Source organism: Vidua macroura, chromosome 1 (genome assembly GCF_024509145.1).
Source record: "Vidua macroura isolate BioBank_ID:100142 chromosome 1, ASM2450914v1, whole genome shotgun sequence".
NCBI classification, from domain to species: Eukaryota; Metazoa; Chordata; class Aves; order Passeriformes; family Viduidae; genus Vidua; species Vidua macroura.
This window is the reverse complement of record NC_071571.1, coordinates 136059852-136087268: the sequence shown is the minus strand read 5'-3', so window position 1 is coordinate 136087268 and position 27417 is coordinate 136059852. Positions and strand designations below refer to the sequence as shown.

At 36.1% G+C, this 27417-nt stretch overlaps 1 protein-coding gene across 1 annotated transcript in view; it reads left to right on the top strand.

Moving 5' to 3' along the window:
- Positions 1–1696: 1696 nt before the first annotated feature.
- The window catches only part of ANGPT1 (angiopoietin 1), a 149302-nt gene continuing 123581 nt past the window's right edge, over positions 1697–27417 (top strand). The window contains exon 1 of the mRNA XM_053981156.1: positions 1697–1993. Coding sequence (XP_053837131.1) covers positions 1697–1993 — 297 coding nt within the window. The remainder of the gene's footprint in view (positions 1994–27417) is intronic.

The following is a 27417-nucleotide window of genomic DNA, read 5'->3' as shown; positions in this document are numbered from 1 at the left end:
AAAGCAACAGTAGCATTGATGCTTAGCTTTTTGCTTTGTATTCGTCCCCTTTTTCTCTGTCTATATGTATTGGATATATAAAAAATTTAGAGGAACATATGAATTTCTCATTTTTTCTATTTTATTGTAGGGAATATTACTTATTGGTTCAAGTGCAGTGATTTCTTTCCAGATGCAAGATGCTTTGCAGTTTGAGTAGGAATAGCTTTCATGGGAAGAGGACAGATGCCTGGCTAAATATTTCAGGCAGTTCTTTTAGAATGACATGGTAGTTGTGATACAGGTCACAATTACATGAGCACTGAAGTTGTTTGCACTCAGTATTTGTGCAAGTAGGTCTCCTTGATGTTTTTTTTAGTGATGCACTATCACTATTTAGAAGACTACTTACTTTCATGGGAAATATTGTGCAAAGTGCTCCACATTAGTTTTGGCTGATATTTATTTAACAGCAACTAGTGCAGGAACTCAGATCCAAATTCCTCTGAATTTCGTGAATATTCCAGTCCTGTTTGTATTATGTACATTTTTTATTTGTCTTTAGCAAATACCAAAGGCATAAGACAGTTTAAGATAGTTTCTTTAGCAATTAACACAATAGCCTTATTCTGAGGAAGTTGCCCCAGAGGAAGTTTCCACATGTAACATAGGGTGCCTGTATAGACCTATATAACACGAAATTGGTGTTATGCATGTGATAACTATGCAGTAGTACAGAAGATAATCTGGAATAATTCAGTCACCATCTCTCACTGTTTTTTAATTAGTTACCTTCGTTTAGATACACACAGAAAATTATTATCCTTCTGAACTGCCTTTTTCGATTACTATTTGGCAACTCTAGTTTCAATATAAGATGTAAAACAGCTCTCTGAAAACTTAAAGAAGCACAACTGTCTTAGAAAATTAGATAAACATAGTGAGGGTTAAACTTAACTTTTTCTTCCTGTAAGTGTCATAAGCCCGACCTAGAATTCTTTTATAGAAACAGTGCAGAGCAGAACTGAAAGTATTTTTAATTTTGCTGCTTTGTATATTTACAGAGGGATTACAACAAACTTCTACACTTTATCTACATTTTAATAGGTCAGTGCGAACATATGAAGTGTATTAAGGTGGACTGACTTATTAAACTTACGTGAATTCGCCCAAAGCCCCCAGCAGTTGTGTGCGGCAGGGGCTGGGCAGACATGCATGATTGAGGTCATGCATCCAGCCAGTTTGTAAGATGATCCCTCTGTACTGAGCCATCAGCCATCCTTAGCATAGGGGCGCACTCATACACGCATTCCTGTCAAGTCATCTTGTGAAAGGCTGCTTGCTTCCAGCTTGGCTTGAAAGTGCAACCTTAATAAAACTCACTGAAGCCTGAGAGAAAATAGCAGTTCTGCAGCAGATAGTGTAGGGGAAAGAGACTGGGATATGCATATGCAGCTGACTAAAGCAAGCTACATGCTGGACTGTAACAGAGAGGAAACAATAAATCTTAGCTACTATGCAATAAATATTCCCAATTTTAACTAAGGAAGCTATCCTCACAGTGAAATTTAAAAAAAAAACCAGTTTATCCAAGCTTGATTTTTAAAGTGTGCTGCTCCGCTCCTTTTTCCAAAGACTTTAAGGGAAATTAAGAACAAATTTACAGAAAGAGGAAGAAAAAACTTTTCTTAAAGCAGGAAAGGAAAGTAATAATAACATGTCAGTTTTCTTTTCCTTTGCTTTCCTGGCAATGATTCTTGCTCTTGTAGGCTGTACTAACCAGCGTCGGGGTTCAGAAGCCAGTGGGAGAAGATTTAACCGGGTTCAGCACGGGCAGTGCACCTATACTTTCATTCTGCCAGAACAGGACGGGAACTGTCGTGAAAGCACAACAGACCAGTACAACACAAATGCTCTTCAGAGAGATGCTCCTCACGTGGAACAGGATTTCTCTTCCCAGAAACTGCAACATCTGGAACATGTGATGGAAAATTACACTCAGTGGCTGCAAAAAGTAAGTGCTTCTTTTTTTGTTTCTCACTAAATGATTTTTTGGGGGATGTTTATGCTGTTCAAAGTTTTCATTAGTTTCTATGAGAACAGAAGTAATAAGGATTGATACAGTTCTTGGCTGTGTAGGAGAGAAATGTTTTAGCAGAGTGCAGCCTTGCTAGTGACATTGCTTTTGGGAGCTGATTTTCTTCACTTCACTGAAAGATGTGACTTCTGAAGGCTTTTTTTCAAGAAAATATGGATGCATGTGAGTCAGAGGACACAGAAATCCTCCAGAGACTCTACTGACAGAGCATACTAAGTTTTTACAAGCTCTACTTATAGTTCACAGATTCAGCTCAGATGTCATGCAGGATACCTGCTAACGTGACAGCAAAAGGGAGCATTTGAAAAAATCAGCATTTAAGGGCACTGGGTTAAGAATATCATTGTTCCTCCATAAACAGATCCTGTAGTACTATTCTACCCAGCTGATTGCTGGAAAGAAACAGGAAAATATATAGGCATTCACACTTCTAAAACTTCAAAGTAAACATTTTTAACCATGTTGAATACACTGGTCTTGACAGCCTGCTTCAATTTGTGTTTATATATGTGCATTCTTTCCTAGAAAGGGGAAAATGGGTTTCAAGGTGTTGCAGTAGCTTAATAGAAGTAATTATTTTTATGAAGTTTGGGTCTGAAAGGCTTAAATATGTGAATAATTTCACTCATATGAGCAGTCCCAATTACCTTAGCATGATTACTCACATGTGTAAAATTACATGTCTTGCACAGATATTGTCCATACCTTGGTAAAGAAAATGGTTTGGGGTAGCTGACCAGTTAAAATAAACAAAAAGTCTATATATAGCTATTTGTGATATTCCCATTCGCGTGCTGCCATTTTGACCTGGCAAAACGTAGAAAATTGCACAATTGAGTGATGCAACTAGTCATGTAATCTGGTACAAGAAAACTTCTATATGTACCCATTCGAGAGATACAGGATTTAACTCCAACACAACTTCATACTAAGAATGAACATCAATAAAACTCTAATGAAGACTCTACTAGCTGGGCTGAAATTTCATATTAGCATAGTTGCTGCTAACCTATCTCATTTACAAGTTTTGTTTCATCCAGACAGTACATAAGACATAAATATGTTAAAAAGCATATACAGGTCCCTCACCCCCCCTAACTTTACTAGAATTTTTAGAGAGGATTTCCTAAGTTTTTGGTAAATTATTTGTTCTCTTGCATATCTGGCCATAGCAAGAGAGAAAAGATTCTGTGCAGAAAATATAACCAAGCATTTAATTTTCAGACTACTTCTCTTATTTTTTAATGTCTTGATCTGCCTTGGGGAATATAGGGCTGGAAATAAGTGGATGTTTTATGTAGAGGAAAATAAATTATTTTACTGTGCGTTGGCAGGCTGAGACAAGCACTAAAAAGAGGAAAGTTGTTTTCTGTTTTTATACACATATGATTTTACTTGAGGAAATTGCCTGCTGAATCATGCTTCTAAGACTTAACTTATTCTGTGTTTGTCCACTAGAGACTGAACTAAGATCACTGTTTCACAGTGATCATGAGGAAAAATGAGTCTCTGGAGTGTGCATGTTTGAGGGTTAGTCCTCTCACACTTTGGAGGGAAGTGATTAAACAGGTAGGAAGCCCAGCGAAAGGGGTTTATATTAGGACTGTTTTCTTCTGCAATGATTGTAAAACTGGCTGAGGGCAGAACTATTCCCCTCCTCCTTTCCCTCCCAGCCCCCAATGCCTTGCTCCCAGGGGTTAGCATAAAACTGGGATTATGCATGTATACCCATGTGTCAGTTCTCCTTGGAATGAAAGGACCTGTTTCTCTGTGTGAAGGACCATGTCTCACTCTGAACAAATGAGGCTGATGCAGCTCCTTTATAGCATCTCTGAATACTGAATTTGCTTTGTTGCTGTTGCCACTACAAAGCATCTCAGCCATAACTTATTTCCTTTCAAAACCTGCATAATGCTCAAGTGTAATGAATATATTATGTAGGTATCTCACATCTCATTTTTATACTCTGCATTTATTTTTCCCCCTAAACTTTCTACACTAGGCAGCATTTTACAATGCACCTGCTGTGAATGAACTAAAGAATAATTAACAGTTGCAGGTCTTTCACTGGAAGAGAATACTTATAATCAGAAATGATGTTTAAGAATTTTAGAAATAGTCTGACTTACATAAAGGAGTTATGTTTATTACTTCAGATAATATATATAACTTTCGATAGCCAATGTTTGGCAAAGTGAATTATTTTCTGAGCACAAATGCTCCCCTGTGATATTTGAAAAATACTTACTGTGAAATTTTGTATGAATCATGGCTTGCTTAAATTTTAATTTAAAATTATTATTTAATATCCAAACTATCAGATTTTTAGAAGCAAAACAAGTATACTTTTCTGTAAAAAAGTAATTTTTTTTTTCTTAATGCAAAATTGCTTCTTTGATGATCTACAAGCTTGATTGTGGACAAAAATGCCCTTGCTTGGGGAGCCAATTATAGGCAATTAAGGCCCAGCCTTGTCCATTATAATTTGCATATCTATAATCAGTGTAACTGGGGTTGGTTGACAAACCAGGGACATGGCAAAATTCTCTGCACAGAAACTCCACTGAAGAAGATGACCTGGTAAACATTTTTAGAGATTTTCCTAGAACTGTTTATTTTAATACCGGATAACTTTCCCCATTGTTTAAGCTTGGGTTTCATTTCTGCAATATGTTTATACTGATAGTTCAAAACAAACAGTTCATCACATTTTCTTTCTTGCAGTAAGTGACTGGTTCACGTGACACTCTTTGGTATTTAGTTGCAGTGTCTAAGTATTGCCAAAGAGTATTGCCAACATGAAATGTTATCATCATGTCTTGCTTAGGAAGTTGCTGTTGGCTTGCTGAGCTTACAGTATCGATGGACTCAGTGTACATTCAGGATAGCTCTATAGATGAGTGTTCCATATAGTTTTCCTGACATCTAAATGGTGGTAATAATTGCTATAACAGTAATGAGTTAGTTTTGTATGATCCACTGCTTCTTTTCTTCTCTCTCATTATTTAAGCAGAGTACTATAAAAGCTATAAAAGTATACTATTAGAAGCAAACACATACAAGTATTACAAGAAGATAGATAGATAAAAAAAAAAAAAAACAAAAAAACAGCTTCAACTCACTTCCTCTCCCTTCAAAGTACCTGTGCTGTTATTTACCAGCTACAACTAAGGAAGTATGGAAGTATGAAATTATTGTCTTTATTCAATCATTAAAGAAAGAAATTATAAATTATGAACAGTTTTTCTGGGATATCTGTAACCATTTGATACTCTAAAGTTCATTCTTGGAATAAATATACTAAATTATTTTTGTGGTCTTTATTGACTTCTTTATTTTGCAGCAGTAATTACACAAGTGCCCACCTAAGTTTTGAACAGGTCTAGGTTTTGAGGGGGCCATTCATTATGTAGAAACAAATGGCTTTTGGAAAGACCAGTGTCTGTCACTGTGTGCTGTGGCTCCACTGAAAGTCTGCCCCTTTGTGCTGTTTTCTGCAATAAAATATAATGGCTGATTTTTGCCTTGGATTTTATATGGTTTGCTGAAGATGGGAAAATCCCTTACCTGTCACTCTTGCTGTGAAACAGAGTGGAAATATGACACAGCAAGCTGAGTGAAAATGTGACAGAGCCTACCCTGAGCAGTACAGATCTAAAGAGCTGTAATTATGTCCTACCAGGCAAATTTACGTTAAAATAAAGATGGAGACGGTCACTGTGTGTGTGTGAAAATTTTTTCATACTAAGAAACCAATTTTCATGAGTTGAACTATCACAAGAAATGTTAAAAGTCCCATTTTATTTATAATTATGTTTCATTGGGCATTTTGCAATGTAACAAGTGATGTAAAAGATCACATGTTATTTGGATGTTAAATACAACCAGGAAATTCATGATGAACTCCTGAAAACTCTCACAAACAAAAGGTGGTCACTGGATTTGGAATCTGCTATTCTGCATGTATGAGCATTACTAACAGGGCTGTGTAAAGAATGGCTTTCCAGTAAATGTTTCTTTTCTCAAGGTAGACCAGAGCTAAAAGAAAAGAGTGAGAAAGTTGCATCCAAAACTGGGCACTATTTGGCATCCAGCTCAAACCTGTATTTATTTTTTAGACACAGAGGCTGCTCATTAATCTGGGTGCTCCCTTGTGCTTTGAAGTCAATGAATTCTCATATCTAAAGGAGAGCCTCATCCTAGTGATATTTGAAGTGAAGTTCCCACAAATGTTGTGAAACAAAGGGTAGAGTACAAATTAGTGGGATTTCTTAGTGTACTACTCAATGAGCAAGTATATATGTATAAAATCCCAATTTAAGGAGTAAAAATAACTTAATGGAAATAAACTGGCTCCAAGAAAATTAATGTTTGAGTGTAAATCCAAGATTGCTTATATTCCCCCAAAAATCTATTGGCCAAAAACATGCCTGCTTTTCAAAGCTTTATTAGTCAAATTGCTCAAGTCCTTGGACTAGTCTGATGTACCCACAAGAAAGAGGCAATACTCCAAATGTGGAAATGTCTGAAAGCTTTACATTATTGGAGAATAATTTATTTGGCAATTAAGGTTTTTTTTTTTTTTGAAGCAGAAGAATCAGGGAATTAGACTGAAGGACAGTTTCACATGTTGCCACATTTGGTAGCAAATTACTTTAAAAAATATTTCCCATGCTTGGAGGGAAGGCTTTATCATAATGTTCAGCAGGAACTGAATGTGTTTATTTACAGTGATGACAGCCATAATTAGGAAATTTCTGGTAACAATAAAATATTACATTTATTAGTCATCAGAATTGTCCAACCGAGATGCCCAGTGGGAGATCTCATTTGGAGCACTAAGAGCTTTTCTAAATGAAACTGATATACAGTAAATGTATACAGGGTGCTGAGAACTCATTGTTCTCATTCAACCAAGCAACCTACTGCATAGTGCTGTGTGTCCTGGAAAAAAAAAAAAAAAACAAAAAACACCACTGGAGGAAAAGTAATGAGATTGGGTATGTCAGGCCTGCATCATCCCACCCAAACTTAGAATTATAGAATCACAGGATCATTAAGGTTGAACGAGTCTTCCAAGATCAAGTTCAACCTTTGAACCAAACATCACCACATTAACTAAATCATTGCACTAAGTGCTACATCCAGTCATTTCTTGCATTTCTTGAACACCTTCCTGGACAGTGACTCCACTAACTCCCTGGGCAGCCTGTTCCCATGCTTAACCATTCTTTCAATGAAGAATGTTTTTCCATGCTTAACCACTCTTTCAATTAAAGAATTTTTTTTTCATCCAAACTGAACCTTCCCTGGCACAGTTTGAGGCCATTTCCTCTTGTTCTGTCACTTGCTGCTCGGGAGAAGAGGCCAACCTCCACCTCACTACAACCTCCTTTCACATAGTTGTAGAGAATGATAAGGTCCCCTTTAGCCTCCTTTTTTCCACACTAAACAACCTCAGCTCCTTCAGCTGCTCCTCATACCACTTACCTTTAAACTCTTTTTTAAACTTTTCTTTAAACCAGCTTTGTTGCCCTTCTCTGGACCTGCTCCAGCCACTCACTGTCCTTCTTGAATTGAGTGGCCTGAAACTGGACACAGCATTCGAGGTGTGGCTTCACTAGTGCCGCGTACAGTGCCCCTAATTCTGCTTGCCACCCTGTTTCTGATCCAGGCCAGGATGCCTTTGGCCTTCTTGGCCACCTGGGCATGCACTGGCTCACATTCAGCAGCTAACAACCAGCACCCCCAGGTCCTTTGGCACTGGGCAGCTTTCCAGCCACTGTTCCCACTGCAGGGGATTGTTGTGACCCAAGGGCAGGACCTAGCACTTGCCCTTGTTTAATCTCATAGAGATGGCCTTGGTCCATAGATCCAGCCTGTCCAGATCCCTCTGCAGAAACTTCCTACACTCCAGCAGATCAACACTCTCACTCAGTGCAATCTGTGAACTTACTGAGGATACACTCGATCCCCTCATCCAGTTCATTTAAAAAGTCATTAAATAGGGCTGACCCCAATACTGGACCTTGGGGACCGCATGAGTGACTGGCCACCAACTGGAAGTAGCACCGTTCACTATCACACCCTGGGCCCAGTCTTAGAGCCAATTTTTAACCCAGCAAAGAGTCCACCTGTCCAAATCACTGGCTGCCAGCTTCTCCAGGAGAATGCCAGTTACCCAAATAGTTTTTTATTTGCTGTGGGGAATCTCTCAGTGCTGTGTGAAGAGACAAGCTTGCTGTAGCAAGCCCAGAGGAAGACTCAGCTGTCGAATTGTTCTGTGGAAGTCCCTGTTTCTCTTCACTGACCCCAGGAAAATCCTGAGCAGATCACTTCCTGATTTAAATGCCTCAGTTAAGTGTGATGGATTTAAGCTTTACTTTTGTCCATGCCTGTAGTATGGACTTCACTTGTGATTGCTAGGAAATTGTAAACTTTAAGTATTCCAGTTTCCCTTTTCTAATACAGGCATAGCACTACTACTCAATTTCACAAGGCTGTTGGGAGGCTTAATATGTTATTTTTTGTGTTGCTTTTGAAGTCTTTCTTGTGGAAAGTATTTTGTGCTCTTAACAATGTATGTATTATAATAATGTTTCCAATATTTACAGAAAATTGTGAGAATAAAAATCTTTTGGAAGGAAAGTAACTATAAAGTAACTACAAGGAAAGTAACTATAAGTAACTAAACTAGTTCATAAAAAATAAGCTTACAAATACAATGAATATACATCTATAAAGCCAAGAATATTGAAGGTTGCAGTTGGCTAAATGGGGTGTGTCCTGCTCACAGTCAGAATAGTTCTCATTCTTGCAGGGTTTTTAAAACCCATCAAGTAGCTGTTGCTCCAACCTGTATCCATCTGCAAGGGGCTGAGTCTTGTACAGATTCTCATGACCAGTGAGGAATAACTTGCTATTCAGTGCTAATGTTTATTTTTGTTAATTAACAAAATTAAATGTTAGTTAATTAATTAACAATTAATTTTGTTAATTTGACAAAATTAACAACATTTTTGGATAAACTTCCTATCAAAACTGGGGTAATTTGCATGACCTATTGCAAGCAAAATCTGAAACCGTCTATTTGTATTCATCTCAATTTACAGTTTAGCTTAGTTCAGTCTTATTGTCTGTATTTACAACAAGGAAGAGCTAGTAAATGAGGACCTTCTGGAACCAGTATCATGGTTGAAGTTTGCTGTGAACTCATCTTTAACACCAGCAGCTCAAGTGTCTTGAATAAACAGCCCTAGTGTAAAAGTCTTCCCAGTAGCATAAGAATTTCCTCTCTTGTTAAGAGGTTGAAGTTTGATCAGGAAAGGAAATTGAAATAGTTTCATATTTCGTAGAAAAAACTTTTTCTTATGAAACAAGCTGTACTTAAGATTATTTTTCTGCAACCACATGTTCATATTTTAGATGGTGTTATGAAACACCAGGGTGGTGAGTATTTACTTGGAAGTGTAACTTAGAAATGCCATAAATTGTTGCACATTTGCACTGCATTCTCATTAATATTTCTGCATAAAGATCAAGAGTCACTTTTCATTGCCTTAGTTAGGAATCAGGTTAATCTAAGACAGTGTAAGTCACTACTCAACTGGGATAAGAATTCTAGTCAGGGACTTGCACCAGTTTAATTATCCCTGTTTAAAACTGGTGAAAATCAAACTAGCATAACTTTCTTGTCTAAACAAGACCTAACAGTGAGTTACACTCAGCACTGACACATATATGATGCAGATGGTCAAAGCAAGACAGGTACAGGGTCAGCTAGAATGATGCTGAAGTTACACTATATAAATGATTTGCTTTCAGATTTAAACAGAATAAACCTACCAAAAATTGTTTAAGATAACGCTGTAATTACTCAGAGGAAGCCATATAGAAAATCTGTATTCAAGGTCATGGAGCTAACTGATTGAAGGAAATTTCTTATACTTCCTTGACTAGCTTCTAGGAGGAGAAATGAAAAAAGAAAAGAAAAGGAAACAATAAGAAAAGGGCGAGAGTAAGAGAACTATGCTAGTTTCATGGTGAAATAGGTGTGTCTTTAGGAGAGGTACTTTAAAGGTTTGTTATATGATAGTATGTGATGAATCATATGATCTGTTTTACTAATCCTTTCTGAAAGGAGAGAGAAATAGACTGAAAGTCCATGTAAAATGTTGCAGTTGGAAAATCTGTGTAGAAGATCTATGAGTAAAAAGTGGATGATGAAAAACTCTCTAAGAAGTCTGTAGAATTTCTTTCCCTTCAACAACTCAGTCTGGTGCATGAGTGTCTACACACATATATGCATTTTGATCTTTGGAGTGTTTGATGTTAAGTTACTTGGAAATCTGTTTTTAAGTGTTGTTTCTTAAATCCATTTTCATGTTTTATACCAATGTACTTGCTGTCAATCTGTTGTTCTTTAAACTGACCTGTTGGCTTAAAAAAAAAAATTGGTAGCAAGATGAAATCTTGTTTGTTGCACATGCATTAATTCTGTGTGAACAATTCCCCAGATGTATTGCTGAGAAAACATTTTACAAAAGCACATTTGCTTTTGTCCTTTCCAGAATGTATATAAAGCAGGAATTTTCATATATTCTGAAAAAAATATTGGACTTTTGTTCTCCCCATCCCAGGCATGTTTCTGTCCTTAAATGTGCTTATGTTGCAAGACAAACCTGTTTGTGCTCCATGCATTCATGACATCTGCTACTTTAATAGAAAATGGCAGAGGTGTATAGCTATAATTTTTCATCACTTCTTCTGGGGATTTATATTTTTAAACTCTTGCCATTTGTCATGTTGTCTCTAGTTCTCTTGTTGCAAATAGAGGTACAAGGCATTCCTTCTGACATAGGAATGTATGGAAATAACAAAAATTCACTTGATCCAGTTAGCCAAATTTTCTCCCGAATCTGTTCTGCCTGAAAATTTGAGTACTGGTATTCTTTCTCCTCCTCTTGTACCAAGGAGGCTTGAGAGATTATAGTATTGATAGGATAAACACTGGGCATTCCTCCCAGGATGAAATTAAGGCAAGACTAGAGAACTGTGGGAGAAAATTGGGAGTATGAGCAGACAACCTTAGAAGGTAATTTGTCTGGTTTTGACAGCATGGCTTCTTTCACACTAGAACACAGATGATCAGATTGGTGATAATCAATTTTGAATCTAAAAATGATTTCTGCTGCAGGCTGATGTGCCATTTATATACTGATCCTGCCTTCTTTCACATCTGAATTTCCCTTAAAGGCTTTCTGTATGCAAGAGATTTTTCTTAAAAGATCCTATTTAAGTTACAAAACTGAAGTCTTATGGATAACACTGTTAGCAGGTCAGACTTTTAGTTTCCTGATCTGTGATCCACCAGCCTAAAACTGCAGAAGGAACTTGCAAGGTTTCAAAGAGAAAAGCACAGTTTGAGGCAGGTGAGTGCTCCTGCCCACTATTTTAAATGTGCAGGAAACTTTGAGTCATTACCAAAGGCCATTCATTCTTTAAAGTGGGATTCTTATGTTCTGATTGTAGGTGAAAAAAAAAATCTGATTCTTGATATATAAATTTAATATTTTGAGATGTATTTTAATTTTATGCCTTTAACACACTTCAAATCCACAGAATACATTTTAAATACCTGCAAAAATCAAAGAAGAAGTCCTAGTACAATCTCTAGAGATGCATTTACATTTATCTTCAGGATTGTTGTGGACTTGCCTGCCCTCTGGATCATATTATTTATGAATGTTTTAAAGTTGTCAGCCTATGTTTATAAAAGTGTATTTTTCTTTTGGAATCTATTGCCTGCAAATATGGTCTTGCACACTGCAGATTTAGGAAAAACAACTAGTTGTTGTTAAATGAATTTTTTTTGTCTTCTTTTTCTAGGCAATCTATTGAATGAATGTTTGAATTTGTATTAAAACACCCATGGTTCTTTTTAACAGTGCTGATTTTCACTTTCATATATTCAGCTTTGAGCAGCTTTAGCAATATTTATTTTTGGGAATTTTAGTTCTCATGTAGAAGTATTTTGAAGGAAAGAAAACTGTATAAGAATAAATCTTTTCTTTAAAACTCTGCCATCAGTTCAATGTGTGGGTAACAGTGAGGGTGAGTCATAGGGTCACTTACATGTCTCTTCTCACTTATGAGTCATGCATTTGTGTCTCAAAAAGGCTTCATAATCTTCAAATAATTATATCACTATCAGACTACTACTCCTAAAAAAATATTTTTTTTTAAATTGAAAATCCTGTGTAGAAATTACTTGATATTTCTGAAATCTCAGAAAAATGCTTCATATAAAATCTGTTTCCCTGAAGTCTCTTGCAACACCAAAAACTCAAAGAATACTGCTGCAGCCTTTCAAAAACTGGGCATTCATATGCAGATAAAAGTAACAGAAATGAGGGCTTAGGATCACTGGCTCTATCATTTAAGTATTAAGTATATTTATTTGTGTCATAGTTACCCTTCCCAGTCTTAATTCATCAGGAAATTCCAGTAGCTTTGTAGGCCACATCAGCAAATCAACACAGTAATGGGAAGCCCCCAAACCACGATGCCTTTGGTGCTGTGCCTGGAATTTTGAGGATCTGCTTAGAAGGAAAATTGCTCAAAGAGATGACCTAATCTCTTCCTGAATGAACTATTCCCCTTTGTTCCTTGGCTAAAACTTCATACTTCACTTTGTGTGTGATTTACCACAGTAGAGATAAATGGTCAAGGGCCACCTATCTTTTCTGCGTCACTTCTGTCAATGGGAAAGGCCATCAATGCTCTGCTAGAAGGTTTTTCTGTGTTACTATTTTTGTGTGGAGGAGATATGGACTGCAAAATTCTTTATCACTTTAGCCTGTGAAATACAGAGGCGATGATTAAGGTTGTTTCTCTTCACATTTTTCTTGAATGATCCAGTTTGATCTCTTGGCTTTTCTAAGAATTCTGGCTGATACAATAAATGTTCTTTTGTATATTCCTCTAACATCATTGACCTCTTAATGGTATGATATCCCACAGCTCAAACATTAGAGCCTCTGCCTTCATGTCAGTTAAAAGAACTATTTGTACCTGTTACAATACCAAAGTTTTATGCAGGGAAGCATAAGCAAGTCTATATTTGCAGAGGCACACAAGAGAAGAGGCGTTTGCCATGTACCACAAGATTATTGTTAAAGGTAAATGATGATTACAGCAGAATTAAGTCAATAATAATTGGAAAAAAAAATGTCTTGATCTTTTTGATGACCCAGTTTCTAACTGCAGACCATCAGTCTAGGGAGGGTCAGCTCAGGGAAAGTGTAATGACAGAGAAATTCAAAAGGCTAAATATAAGGTGGGAGATGAGGGTGGTGCTTCAGAGCAAGAAGTCTGTCGATTTGAGGTTGATAGAAGATTTGATTAAAAATTCCTAGGAAGGGTAAATGACACAATCCACAAATTTCTGACTGTCAAGGTACCGACCTATCACTAAAGAACACACAATCAGCTACTTTGTCCTGATGTGACAGAAAAGACTGAGAAATTACTTTGGTATACAGCACTGTGTTCAGTAAAATGTCCCGAAAAAATGCAGATGTAAACTGTTTACAGGTATATGGCCCTAGAAATGTCATAATACTGTGTATTTCAGCAGTAGTACAGCCTATTGAAGAAAAACTCATCATAGTCAAAATAAGATCTTCCTTTTTTTTAAAAGAATGAGAAAATTATTTTTCTAAACTTAAGAATATAGGAGTAAGAGAAGATGCTCAGCAGCATGTTTAACTGAGGAAGCCAGAAATTCTCCAAATTTTTCTGGTTTTCAAGGCATATCTAAAATGCATTCCAGGCTGAAATGCTGAATGGAACTCAAATGCCACGTGGGGCATTACAGGTTGTAACTAATGTGTCACTTTGTCACTGGGAATGCCCTTGCAGCTATCAGTGATAACCTCATAAGTAGTGCTTGTGTTTGCTGCTTATACCATTAAGTGAAGAAACAATTTACTAGCAACAAGCAAGCACCTTGGACAGTTTATGGTGCTGAGCTACAGGTCAGGAATACTGGAAAGGCATTTGCCCAAATTTGCCTACTTTAAATTCTGCAAGATCTAAGAACTGGACCTCAAATGAGCCAAGGGCGCTCAAATGTGGTATATGAATGAGGCATATGAATATATGCTTCAAATATTCATGAGGCGAGCTTTAACCCAGTGAAATAAATTGTTTGAACTTCATAATTGGAGTGTTAGCACAAGGGCATAGCTACTTTTCACAGACTTCAACAGAAGGTAGAACTGAGTTGGAATTCCTCTGTTACACTGAACAAGCACATGTATATTTTATTATTTTGGATAAGTGGGTGAGAGTGAGAAGTCCAGAGGCATTTTATAGAGGACATTGACACAAAAGTTTAAAAAAAGGAGAATTCCTTGCACAGGTTACCTAAAGAAACATTTGTCATTAAATACCCTTTTTTTCCCCAGTGCATGATAACCATTATGACGCATGCTGTGCAAGCCACTATACAGAACGGGAATAAATTTAGTATTTAATTGTTTATTCAATATAGTCATATATTGACTTTTAAAGTGAAATGGATGTACTAACAGTAAAAATAGTTATCAAATTGAACACAAACTGAAATAATAGAACTGTCAAGAATTAAGTTTCTAAAGCTAGGATTAGTGATTGTATTTCTTTAGTGCTAAACCACTAAGTTATGTTCTACCTTAATAACCCCCACAAAAAAAATTGCCTTATGAACCCTAGAAATAGGAGGGAAAAATGAAAAAGAAAAAAGTTTCCTTGACCCAGGATTTAGTACTCCAACACATCTTGGAAACATCTAGTAATTTGGCCACTTACTCTCTGGGGTATTTCCTGGAAGCAGAATTGAGCAAGACTGAAAATGTTTTTGTTGCACTGTTATGGGCATGAAGATAAGACATGAATTCTTGATCCATAAAATAAGTACCAAGTGTGACATCTTTTTTCATGTGAATTTTTAAAGACTATTTCAACATTTTTATTCATTATTTTCCTACCAAAATCATTCAAAGCTCCTGAAATCATGATCAAAAGTCTGTTTGGTTTTGTCTTTGTTTTTATTTTTTCTCTGGGCTATAACTCACGATGATGGGACACTGAAAATGTGTTTTAGGGAATATTTCCCATTTTCATTATTCTTAAGTTTCAAGATGACAGCTCAATATTAGTTCTACCAGTACGGTTTTGACTGCTGTCATGTTTTCACTTCCATAGTAATATTATTCTGAAAGGCAGTAAGAAAGTTGAAGCAAGGCTATTTTTAGAATACTATTCATAATGCAAGACAAACTTTATATTTAAGACATCCTAAGTCAGAGTTGCTCAGTGTTTTTTCTATCATAATGGATATTAAATTTGGTTTTGCTTCTCTTAGGCTTAGCCTGGCATTGCTATTATATTTTTGAGGTGTTGTTATCATGAGATCTTACCAAAAATGTAAATTAGAAAAACTAGTAATTTTCTATGGGAACATAAACTCAAAGGAGGTTTTCAACACAGTCCACAAACCCAACCTATTATCATTAAAGAGACTCAAGAGGATTAGAAACTGAAAAAAAGGTCTTGGTCTCACTTGGAATGTGATGCTAATGTATTCGTACAGAGCTTGGCCTGATGATGCTCACAGTGAATCAGCAGGAAAATCTAAGCTCAATTGCCCTTCCAAAAAGGGGTTTTCCCAACTTCAGGCCCACCCAGCTTAAGCTGACTCCTTAATTTCTCCTTCTCCTGTCACTTTCAGAAGTAGCAGAAGTTCCAGGTCTACTTTTTGGCACCGGCTATTTGGTACCAGCTGTTACACCTACCTCAGAAGGTTTCTGCCCTAACATAAGGGGATTTCTCTCTAGTAAGAGACAGACAGACCCCAGCACTATCCGGGCAAATCTATTTGGCAGAACAGGAAATTCCCAGATGGTCAGGAGGAGTGGTATGTTACAAAACACTAGCCTGGCACCCACAGAGACTGAAGTCTGTTATTTATAGAAAATCAGAGGCAAAAAAAATGGATGACGTGCTTCCTCACAATATGCTCTACAATCATTGCATTGTGTCAACATGAATTTGTGGGGTACCACAAGATATGAACATTAAGATATGAAATGATAGCATGGTCTCTATCCCTATCCAGTTCTTTCCTCCACACGCCTAAAAAGGTACCAGCCAAATTTGTGAGCACTGGAAGTTTTATAATAATGAAACAAACAAACAAACAAACGCCTTTAGAAAGCCCTGGAACAACAACATAAGTCAGAAATAATGTAATCACTGTCATCAGTGGAACAATCCAATATCAATCTGCTGTAGCTTAAAGAAGAGAACTCAAGTCCAGCCTATGAGAAGCAGACAAGCTCAGATATTTTTATTCACTTGAGGAAAGGATTCAGTGTCCAGCTTTTAGTATGCATACAGCCTACTCCAAGCACTCTCCAGGCCTGAAAGGGGGATCATGAGGTACATCTCATAAGAATAATTTTATAGAGATATTTTCAGTATTTCCTTTTTATTTCATGTCAAAAAGAACATAAAAGCAACTTTGCATACCTTTTTTTCACTATTCGTCTTTTCAGTCCTTTAAAATACCAAAGAGGAACTTAGATACTTGTTGAAACAGAAGCACTCAAAATAAGCAGGCAGATTAGCTTAATTTAAACCTAGTCTTGGATTCTATCTGGCATCTAGTGGACATTTGAATTTTTTTTTTTGTGTTTCTTTTGCTGAAGCCAGTCAGGAAATGGTTTAGGGTGGATTTTTTTTTTCAATATACCTTAAAATAGAAAACTCTCCAAACTCCTAAAATAGAGACTCTCCAATCTGAGGTCTTGACACCTCAGGTAACAACAGTCTCATGGCACAGAGCAACTGTAAACCAAAATGCTGTGGTTTCCAGCCAAGAATTCCAGGCTAGAATTCTTTGTTAAATAATGTAATTCTTATCTTTTTTATCTATTTGTTTATAAACTAATCTTCATTTTCTTTTAAAATTTTGAATTTTTGCAAGAACTGAAAGAAGTGTCACTAGAAAACATTTTCCTGCTGATAAAATCAGCAGATTGATTTTTTTTCCTTTCACATGAGCTAAATTAGCCAGCTAAAAGTTATTTTTCTTAATTAAACCAAAACCTAGGGCATTGGAAGAAAAGTTACAAATAGTTCTCTTTGAACTCAGATGCCTCTAGTTCAGTGGGGGCAGTTTGCATGATCTTTTTTACATCAACAACATTCCACATGAATATTCTTTCTATCGTCAAGAAAAAAAAAAAAGGAACAGCAGAAGCAACTGTTTCCAGATAAACGAGAGGACACCAAAACAGTACATCCCTTTTCTTGCTAGAAAATACATCCATGTACTGTGGCTGTACACAAATATTACATTTAGGCTTCTCCTTCGTACACCAAGATAATACCAGAATCTGATCCTACTCTCACTCAAGTTAGCCCTAAGGCAATCACTTTGTAGAAGTCTGCTGATTTTATCAATTGAACACATTATAATATTCCAGTGTTTTGTTTAGTGATATACTAGAAATGCATATCTGGATATTAGAATCATAGAATTGTTGATGTTGGAAAGGACCTTAAAGACCATCTATTTCCAGCCCCACAGCCACAGTCAGGTACATCTTCCACTAGACCTGTTTGCACAAAGCCCCACGCAACCCGGCCTTCAACACTTCCAGGGATGGGGCAGCCACAATTTCTCTGGGCAGAGATGCCCTTAAAACCAGGGGCACTTTTGTTCCTGAACTTGCTGGAGTCTGTGTGTCTTGTTTGGTAAGGTTTTATGTCATCCCTCTGGCTTCTTATGACAAAGATGTCTTTTAATTCCATATACCAGTCACCAAGCCCACATACATACACTTTAGTTTTGTGCTTCTACACTGCAGAACGCTGAGAAAAAAATTCTTACTATGAAGGTCACCAGATAAAATTTACAAAAAATCATAAGGGCTGTTTGAGTGTCCCTCCCCATAAATGACCTCTCTGCTTGAATTTTTAACCTGCTAATATTTTTCAGCTTGTACTATCTTTGATAACAACTCAAGGAAATTAAAGTTTGTCATTCTTTTGTGTAGTGCTTTTTGAAAAATTGTTTATGAAAGTTGTAGTTTCCAAACACAATTTGACTGTTATTGCCATTGTTTGGGATACCTTTTGTGCATGGAATAAAATAGTTTGCCCAGTTCTTTAATCCAGAAATTATTCTATAGTATTACTATATGGAAGCAAGTCATGCAATTTTTCACTATTTCTTTTAATTACAGAATGTACATAAAAATCACTTGTCCTTCACAATTTATGACAGCTGAATAATATGCATTAAATGTAACATAGTGGAGCGGGAACACCTCTTTTTTTAGCACAATTGAAATTTCATTGCAGTAAACATTCATAGGATTTTTAGCTTTAAACAAAATTTACAAAATGAATGACAAACTTGAGAAAAAAATACTGTAATGATTATATTTCAGATTACTGAAATGGTTTACTTACATTTTCTGATATAAATAAAGATTCTAGCTATAGAAATACCAGCTGTAGTGATGTCAAAGGCAGAACTCAAGCAATTTCAGTGCCATCAAGACTGCATGTCTAACTCTGCTGGTTAAATTTCTGGCCCTATGAAAGAAGCAGTGTTACTGTTGTAAGTTCCATGCATATACCTGTTATAGCTCTCTCAATATTGACAGAGGTTCTGTGGTTGCTTTACAGTCTTGCCTTCCTTTTTTAAAGAATGGCAACAATTGATCGGACTTCTACAACTTTTTGTATTCAGGATCCCAACACATTTTAGAAATGTCAGTGAATAAAGCTTCATAACACCCAGAAAGCTTAGAGATGGCAGTATTTTTCTTATTATTACCCATTGGAAAACCCAAGTTACACAACTTACAAACTGATGTACCTTTAGGCATTTCAGAAACCTAAGTACTGCCAACAATGAATCAAGACCTGAGGTAGCTCCAGCTTTTATATGATAGCTATCAAAATACTCCATACTAATAATACAGATAGGTAAATATCCAACTTCTCTCAGGTTACTTCTCCCACTGCTGTCCAAAAAATTTGGGTTTTGTGGGCTAATTTCATAGCTGGTGTAAATCTACTCTGCTCAACTGAGGTTATTGGAATGGTTTTGATTTAAATCAGGTAGGCTTCTGGATGCTCATGTTTGCACTAAAACCTCATTTTCAATGCATCTTGATACCTCCTTGATGAACTGGACTACTTTATTGGAATGAAAATGAAACTGGTCAGACATCTTGCACACATCCCTGCTATCTCCTTTTCTCACTCAAACTCTAAAATGGCCATTTTTTGTATTTCTGAAGAGACCAGCCCTGGTCACACAACCTGATGTGCAAAGGAGCAGTGCTGCAGTGCAGCAACGAATCCTCAGCAACACCCACGCATGGAAACACCAAACCATTGCACATCTATTTCTGTTTGTCAAGTGACACATGCAGAAAGATGAGGCATAGCTGAACAGAGAGGTTTGACTGGAACTAAGGAAGGAGAGATTCTGACCTATGGAAGAAGGGCCAGGCTACTCAGGAGTGCTGCAATGATGTCATGAGTTTCTGTACGGAGAAAATTAGAAGGGCCAAAGCACAACTAGCAGTTAATCTGGCTACTGCTGTAAAAGACAATAAAAATATTTCTATATTATCACTTTAGTAGTTAGAACAGTTGGTTTTGGGAAGTGGTTGAGTCACCATCCTTGAAAGTCTTTAAAACTTTAGATGTGGTGCTTAGAGACATGGTTTATTGGTGAACTTGGCAGTGATGGGTTAATCGTTGGACTTGATGGTCTTAAAGTTTTTTTCCAGCCTAAATGATTTTATGGTTCTATTACTATGAATAAGAGAGATGACTTTGTTGCAAAGTGTTTACACAGTACGAACATTTTTAAAGGGGTTAGTCTCTAGATGAAGTTTTGGATCAAATTTTTCAACACTCTTCTACCGTTTTATGATGTGTATTTTTTATTACAGGCAAAACATCATTCATTGCAGAACAAATAACTATGGAAATATGGATATTTAATTGATTTTTTTAAATAAGTGACTCCATGTTGCCACTTATTTGCCTCAGCCCACATGGTGTGAGTGTTCAGACGCACCAAGCAAAGCAGTGTATTTTATATGTTGCTATTATGTGCATATTTCCAAATTTACTATTCTGTGTACTATTTTACCTGATTCTTCATATATGTTCACATGTCTTCTGCTGAAGGTCTTAGAAAAAGCTGTGTTCATTTAACTGTTTAGAATAGCGTACTTTGGTTTGATTTACAGTTTTTCAAATGTCTTCTAGGTTAGAAGTTTCAGTCTGTTAGGTCAAGCCACTGTCATCTCTCTTGACCAATTTATTAAAATACATAAAATTGCATAAGAACAAGCAGGTTTGGTAAAAATGTAAGGAATGTCAGCAGTGAAGACATTACTGAACTGTTGAGTAGAAAAACATATCAAATTTTTGGTAGGAAGAAGGAATGGTAAGAAAATTTAAAGGAACAATGTTATTATGTCTGAAAAAGTGTAGACTACATTTCAACTAAAAAAATTAACATGTCTACTACCAATACCTCAAATATTTCTTGCAACAGTAAAAACAGCTTTTATGTGGACTTGAGGGATTATCTATATTTTTATAGCCTTCTTTAAGTTATCAGGGCTATGGAATATTAATATTAGTTTGATTTTTATTAATTTCACTCTTTCTAGTTCTGCTTACTGGAATATTCACTGCTCTTGTTCTGTTTCTGTTTACTGTAGATTTGTACATCCTCGCTGAGATCAACAAAATGTAACTAGAAGCAGAACGGGCATTGTTTTCTTTTGCATATATACACATAATTTTGAACATATGGTTCCAAGCATATTTTCAAATTAAATTGTCACTAACTTCAATGAATGCTTGTTTTTAATTTTTTTCTACTTTTATGTTTTGCATTTGTTGCCCAAGAGATTCCTAGCCAGCTGCAAGACCCCTTCTTTGGGCAACACCCTAAAGGATGTAAAAAAAGGCAGCTAGATTTGAGGGCCTCCAAACATAATTAGGTTCCTTGGTACAAAGAGCTATGCTGAGAAGTGAACCTAGGAGAGGTAAATACATTTTGAGTTAGTGATTCTACTAACAAAGGAAATTTTGAGAGTAACTAAAGATCAGCTTTTATCTGGAGGTAGGCTAACTTCTGGTGATGTCATTTTTTCTTTCAGATACTCACCATACTTGGGAGACGCCGAAAAATTTACATTTACTCTTATTTCAGCACATAATCCAAAGAAAGTTTGACATCATTAACTAATTAACATTACTTGAGCACATTGTCTTGAGGAATATGATGCAAAAAGGATTATATCCCATCTAGAAATTCACATGTTCTGTAAATGAAGGCTATTGAATGAAACTGAAAACATCTGCAATTTTGACAGACTTAAAATATATTTTGGAAGAATAATTTTACCACATTTGGTTTATTATTTATTGTCACAGAATCTCCTTATAGTGACTCCAGAAAGAGCATTAGCTTACTGCATTACAAATCTGAAAAGAAATCTGTCTTCAACAAGGCTGGCTTGGTTGAAAGTTGGTATGATGTTAAAGTAATTACAAATAGCATGTCAGAGTGTGCTGTTCAACTATCCTGTTAGAAAACATGTATCTTTATTTTTTACCTAGTGATAATGAAAAATGAGATATAACTATAATTCTGATGAAAGCAGTGACAATGTACATGTATTCATCTTACTAATACCAACCTCTTTTGCTTTGAGGGCAAAGTATAGCTCTTAGTAACAAAACTTTGATTTAACAGGAGTTTCTTTTGTCATTAAAAACTCTTCTCAATCTATCAGATTTGGTGGAAATAATAGAGTGATTTAAATATTGAATTTCCTAATTTACATATCAAAAGATTATATAGCAGTAAGAAATGAACACACACTGACCCTAAACACCTCTGCTTAATATCCTGAAAATTGGTAGTTGAGGAGGAAACTAGATTTTAAAGACAGGAAGGGAAGTAATTTTATATTGAAAAATCTTGTCTTGATTTTTTTTTTTGCCTACTTCTATTTTCAAAGTAAAATATGCTGGTCACTTTTAGTTTGTTGTCAGTTTAGGACTCTGTACTTTCAGTCATCACAGTAGCACTTTCTGCACTTGTTTATATAGAATGAGAGAAGAATTGTACAGATTCCTGTCTCTAATTTTTTAATTTTTTTTAAACTTCAACTAATAAATATGGTGTTTTATGATGGGACCTTCCATTTCTAGATGCTAAATAGCCGTCTGCCTCCACAATCTTCATACAAAATATTTATGAAAAACTGCAAAAAATTCATTTATTTTTTTGGGCCATACATGGATTACCTTTGATTTTCAACATTTACATCACCACCTAATCATCTTGTTTCTTTCTTGTACTCTTTTTATTTATTATAAATTGATATTCTATGATCTATTTAAGTGTCTCAGTTATGGCACAGTTTTATTTCCTCATTAATATGTTTTTCCTTTGGTCATTCATTGTAGGTAATTTTCCCATTATTTCTCAATTATTTGGGTAGTTTCAGGAATGTTCCAAGATTTTAAAATCATGTTTCAGTTTTATCAGGATCTATTATTCATAGTTATCTGTGAAAGGAAATACAATCCTGGCTCAGAACATCCAGTCTGATGAGCTGGCTTTGTGCTGCAGGTCTTGGATTCCCTGAGACCCCAGGGTGTGGAGGAACTGGAGTGCCTAGGAATCAAAGCTGACCCAGAAACCTTGGCATCTGGATGTTATGGCTCCCACGAGCTTTGAAACTCCTGGCTTTATGGCTCTTCAGGATGAAATTCAGCCAAGAGCTTTCTAACCTTGGAGGACCTGTGAATCTCGGCCTTTGCAGCTGGCAATCCCAGAACATTCTGTGTCACAGGTCCCTGCAAATCTGTTCAGTGGCTCTTTGCAGAGCTGGGAGCCTGGAAATCACTTTGTGTTGGGCCACGCAGAAGCCTAGTAGTGAAAGTGACAAATCCTGCCTAAAAGGCAGATTTCCACTGCAATTTTTGTATTTGAACTCCTTTCATGAAATATTCTTACAACAATAATTTGGAATTCTTTAAAGGGGAAACAGTTTTGGAACAGTGTTAAACATATTAGCTTGAAGAGCCTCTGTTTCTTAATGTTTTGCTCTTGGAAACACTAATATGTGGAAAAAGAGCATCTGAGGTATCGATATTGCGACAGCTCCAGAACTGATTTCAAGTCTTGCTCCAGATATGCCATAGATAGGAAGATGTGTCCTACATTATTTATGACCTCAAGGTTATTTCACATAAGGGTATATGTATTTCCCATAAGGGTGTACATAGTATGTGTTTATGTTGGAATCCCATGATCATCATAATTCTACTAGCCCTAAAATCATCTGAAGTTTGGCAATGAATTTCAGTAAAAACAAATTAGATGCTCATTTAGAAATAAACAGACTCTTTTGGTATGTTGAATTTGTGTCTTTTCATAACAGCTGTGAGGCTTGTTGCTTTTAAAAATTGGAATGGGATTTGTGCAATTTATGGATGAAAACTGAAACAAAAAAGAATGCCACAAAAAGTGAGAAGGTTGTTTGGGTTCCAGTAATGTGGATACTTACTGGGTTTAGTTAATTATCTTTTTTTCTAAAAGACATACATTTCTCAAAAGAAACACATCTTTAGTTTCTGGCTAAAGATGCAGAATATTATGCTTCCCTAGTACTTTGGATTACCAGAACTTTGTGTGGGTCAAAGTCACTTTTAGTTACAAGATCAGAATTCAAGATCACTTTGGATGAACCTCCAAACATTCAGATGCTTATTGTATCTTAATATTTCAGTGCCTATGGGTTAAGAAATGTATCAACTTCTTTATAATAGAAAACCTGAGCTAAGAATTCCATAGGAATTCTATTAAGAGTTCCAGTACTTTTTGCTAAGAAGTCACAAAGTTTGTGAAACAGTCTTTATCTTAGACTTTGGTTTTGTTTTATCAGGCTCTGAATATTCTGAAATATTCAGTGCATGATCTAATATGGGGGGGCAAAAAAAGGCTGGATATTGTCCTGCTTAGTCCAGTTTGTTTGGACTCTTGGGTTTTCTGACCAGCAGTGGTTGTTTGCCTAAAACCACATATCTTTACTTTGTATGGCTGTCCTAGCACACAGAGGTCTCCCAGAAAGTTTTGGCACTGCCATCCATTATCTAGGAAGAACTTACTCATCATCTCATTCTTCTGTTTGCTCTCCCAGTCCTGAACTGGGAGAAAAGCTACAGCCTTGGTCCCTCAAAGCATCTTCTGTGAAGTAGGAAAAGCTCTTGGAGAGGAAGTCTGTGTTACCAGAGGGGACTGCTCCTCAAAAGTGTCAACTGCTGCAGTTGGACTGGGCTCTGCTTTGTCTGACTATGTCAGTTAACCCTTGCCTTGTTAACTGAACTAATGCTTTTGGACAGGACAGTGCAGTGGAAAACAGCCTTTGAAACAAAGGTTTAGAATCACAATATTTATTTTCAGGCATATGCTTTGGTTTAGGAATGGTATTCTCCAATTTACTACTCCCACTAAAACTGCTTGCATCCCCTGTGGATGGAGGCGGGGGGGGGGAATTGGAGGCAGGAAAGGCAAAGATCACAGGTTGAGATAAGAACAATTTACTGGTAACACCAATGAGATAAGAAGCTGAACAGTAACAGCAACAATACTAATGACAGGGTACAGGAAAAGGAACGATTCACACAAAACCCCACTCTCACCCATCCCCCACCTCCCCAACAGCAGGTAATATCGGATGGCTCCCTCCAGACTGGAACTCTTCTTCCCTGGAAGAGACTCCCTTCCCATTCTCCTGGCAATGACTTGAGGTGGTATAGAGCAACCTCCAGGTCCCAGCCATGTTCCCTCCCAGGTACTGCAAAATTTAAGCCTGTCTTGGCTGGAACCAGGACAACATATTATTAAAATTCAGTGAGAAGAGAAGCAGTTAAAAATGGTGTGAATCACAGAAACCTATTCAAAGACACTACCTGATGCTTTAATACAAAGGTAGAAGAATACCTTGAGTTTATTGCAAACTTTTTTAGCTGACCAAACAAACAATACAGTCCGTGTTTGGTATACCAAGGATAGAAGTATATTTACTGCTTAATATAGATCTCCAGAACTGAAAGTCAGTGGATGCAATTACTAAGATGAATATGAGAAGTAAACATAAAAATAGTTTTTTTGCAAAAGAGAGGGTATTATAAATAGTCAAATTAAGTGTCTCAGAAAAAGCAGAAACTATTACATATATTACATTTTTTTTTTCCTCAGTCAAGATTCTGTTCAGCAACATTAAAATTTAATGCTAAAATGTGCTTGAGACACATTGTGGTTATCTTTTAAACAAAAGTGTCTATGGAAGTCATTAGCTTTAAAGTCACTTGTGATTATAGGATGTCTTAACATATAGGGCTTGTTACATGAAACCAGCAACTATACCTTCAGTGGTTGTAGGGGATTCAGAATTACATACAAGAGTAAAAGGGACCAGTGATGGTATGAAGCTCATTCTCCTTTTAAACTAATTCTTAATGTTCTGACTGTGTATCTCTTTAATTGGGAACTACATTCTTCTATTTAATAAAAAAATACTCCTTAACAGAGGTAACATAACATATTTCAGGATTTACTGATCAAAGACATGTACTATCTAGCAAACTTTCTAATGATTTAAAAAGACCTATTCAAGAACTTTGCTCAGTCTGACACTATGCTGATAAGGTGAGAGGTAGAAGATGGGGAACCAAATGCTCTCCTGCTGAGAAGGTACTCATTGTACCTGAGAGTGTTGTATTCATTAGGCTAATTTCTACAGATCAGAAAGGTGTCAACAAGGCTTTGCTATATAATAGGATATATGAAGCCGAATCACAGCTTTTTAAGAATGTTTCTGTATGTCTTTGTGAAAATATATTTGGTCTTCTAACACAGAGAATATAAAAGTGCATCTTTTCAACTTGTGATTCAGACTACGTAAAAACCCCCAAGGAGTGAAACTCTGTATTGTACTATTTCCTGATAAACAATGAGTAACGTCTCAAGAGCTAGAACACAGGCTCAGACTCGGAGTTTAAATATTATTCACAAGGTTATGTCTTTGTAGATGCCTAAGTGCCTTAGATATGAATCTAAATTAACAGCATGCTTCAGGTGAAACTTCCCAATTAATTGGGAAGTTAGAGAAGAAAGAAATAAATAATGAGTGGAAAAAAAATTAGAGAAGAAAGAAATAAATAATGAGTGGGAAAAAAAAGGAAATGATAGGCAGCATCAGGTAAAGACTTGAAAAAATTATTAATGTTACCACTTTTTAAATATTTTTGAAAGCTCTGTTCATTTGTCCTCCCTTATAAAAATGTTATTTTATTCAATTCAGATCTCACTTCTGCCTGCTTTATGGAACATATAATCAGCAAAAGTTATGCAAACAAAATAACAATTCAAATATTCCTAAAAGTTTACTTTGTGCTGAATGCCTGCATTAATAGACGTCAAACAATTTGGTTATCATTAAATGGATTTTAGAAAAGTTTACAATTTCAGAGGACCTGGATAGGAATTGTTCACATTATTGACAAAGTTTGTATTCTGCTTTCTGTCAATTGAAATAAACAGCTAGAAAATGTGTTTCTCTGCAGCCATTTTCTGTATTATGTTAAAGAAGATTAAAGGGTGATCATTAATTTGAGGTGTTCCTTTATAAACTTTAGTCAGTAAGCCACTGAAGTGAGACAGTTGAATCTGATCTTTTATTCTGATTATATTAGTAAAAAAGAATTCTCTAAGCAGTTTAATTTTTATATTATGCTGATACAAATGGGAATTGAGATTATTTGATATAGATGACACATAAGCAACTAAGTCAAATAAGGACATGGGTAACCATGAACAGATACGGTTGTTAAGGAAAATAAATGTAGGGAATTGGGTAAAGCTGTTTGTAGGGTTGTATATAAATAAACAGCAATAATAAACCTCTATTTTTTAGAATGACTCAGATAAAAATATTTCCTTTTCTATCAGTGGGAAATATTATATTACAAAGAAATAGATACCAACTGAATCTTTCTTAGAAGCTAATAGATGTCCATGTTTTTAATAAATGGACTAGTTTTAAACATAAAACAACATGTTCTTATAAAAAGCTTCATCTTTTAAGATTTATTTTGTATCACTCTTCATGGATTTGAACAAAGAAATCACATGTTAAATGATATAGTGGAAGAATAGGTCACACAGA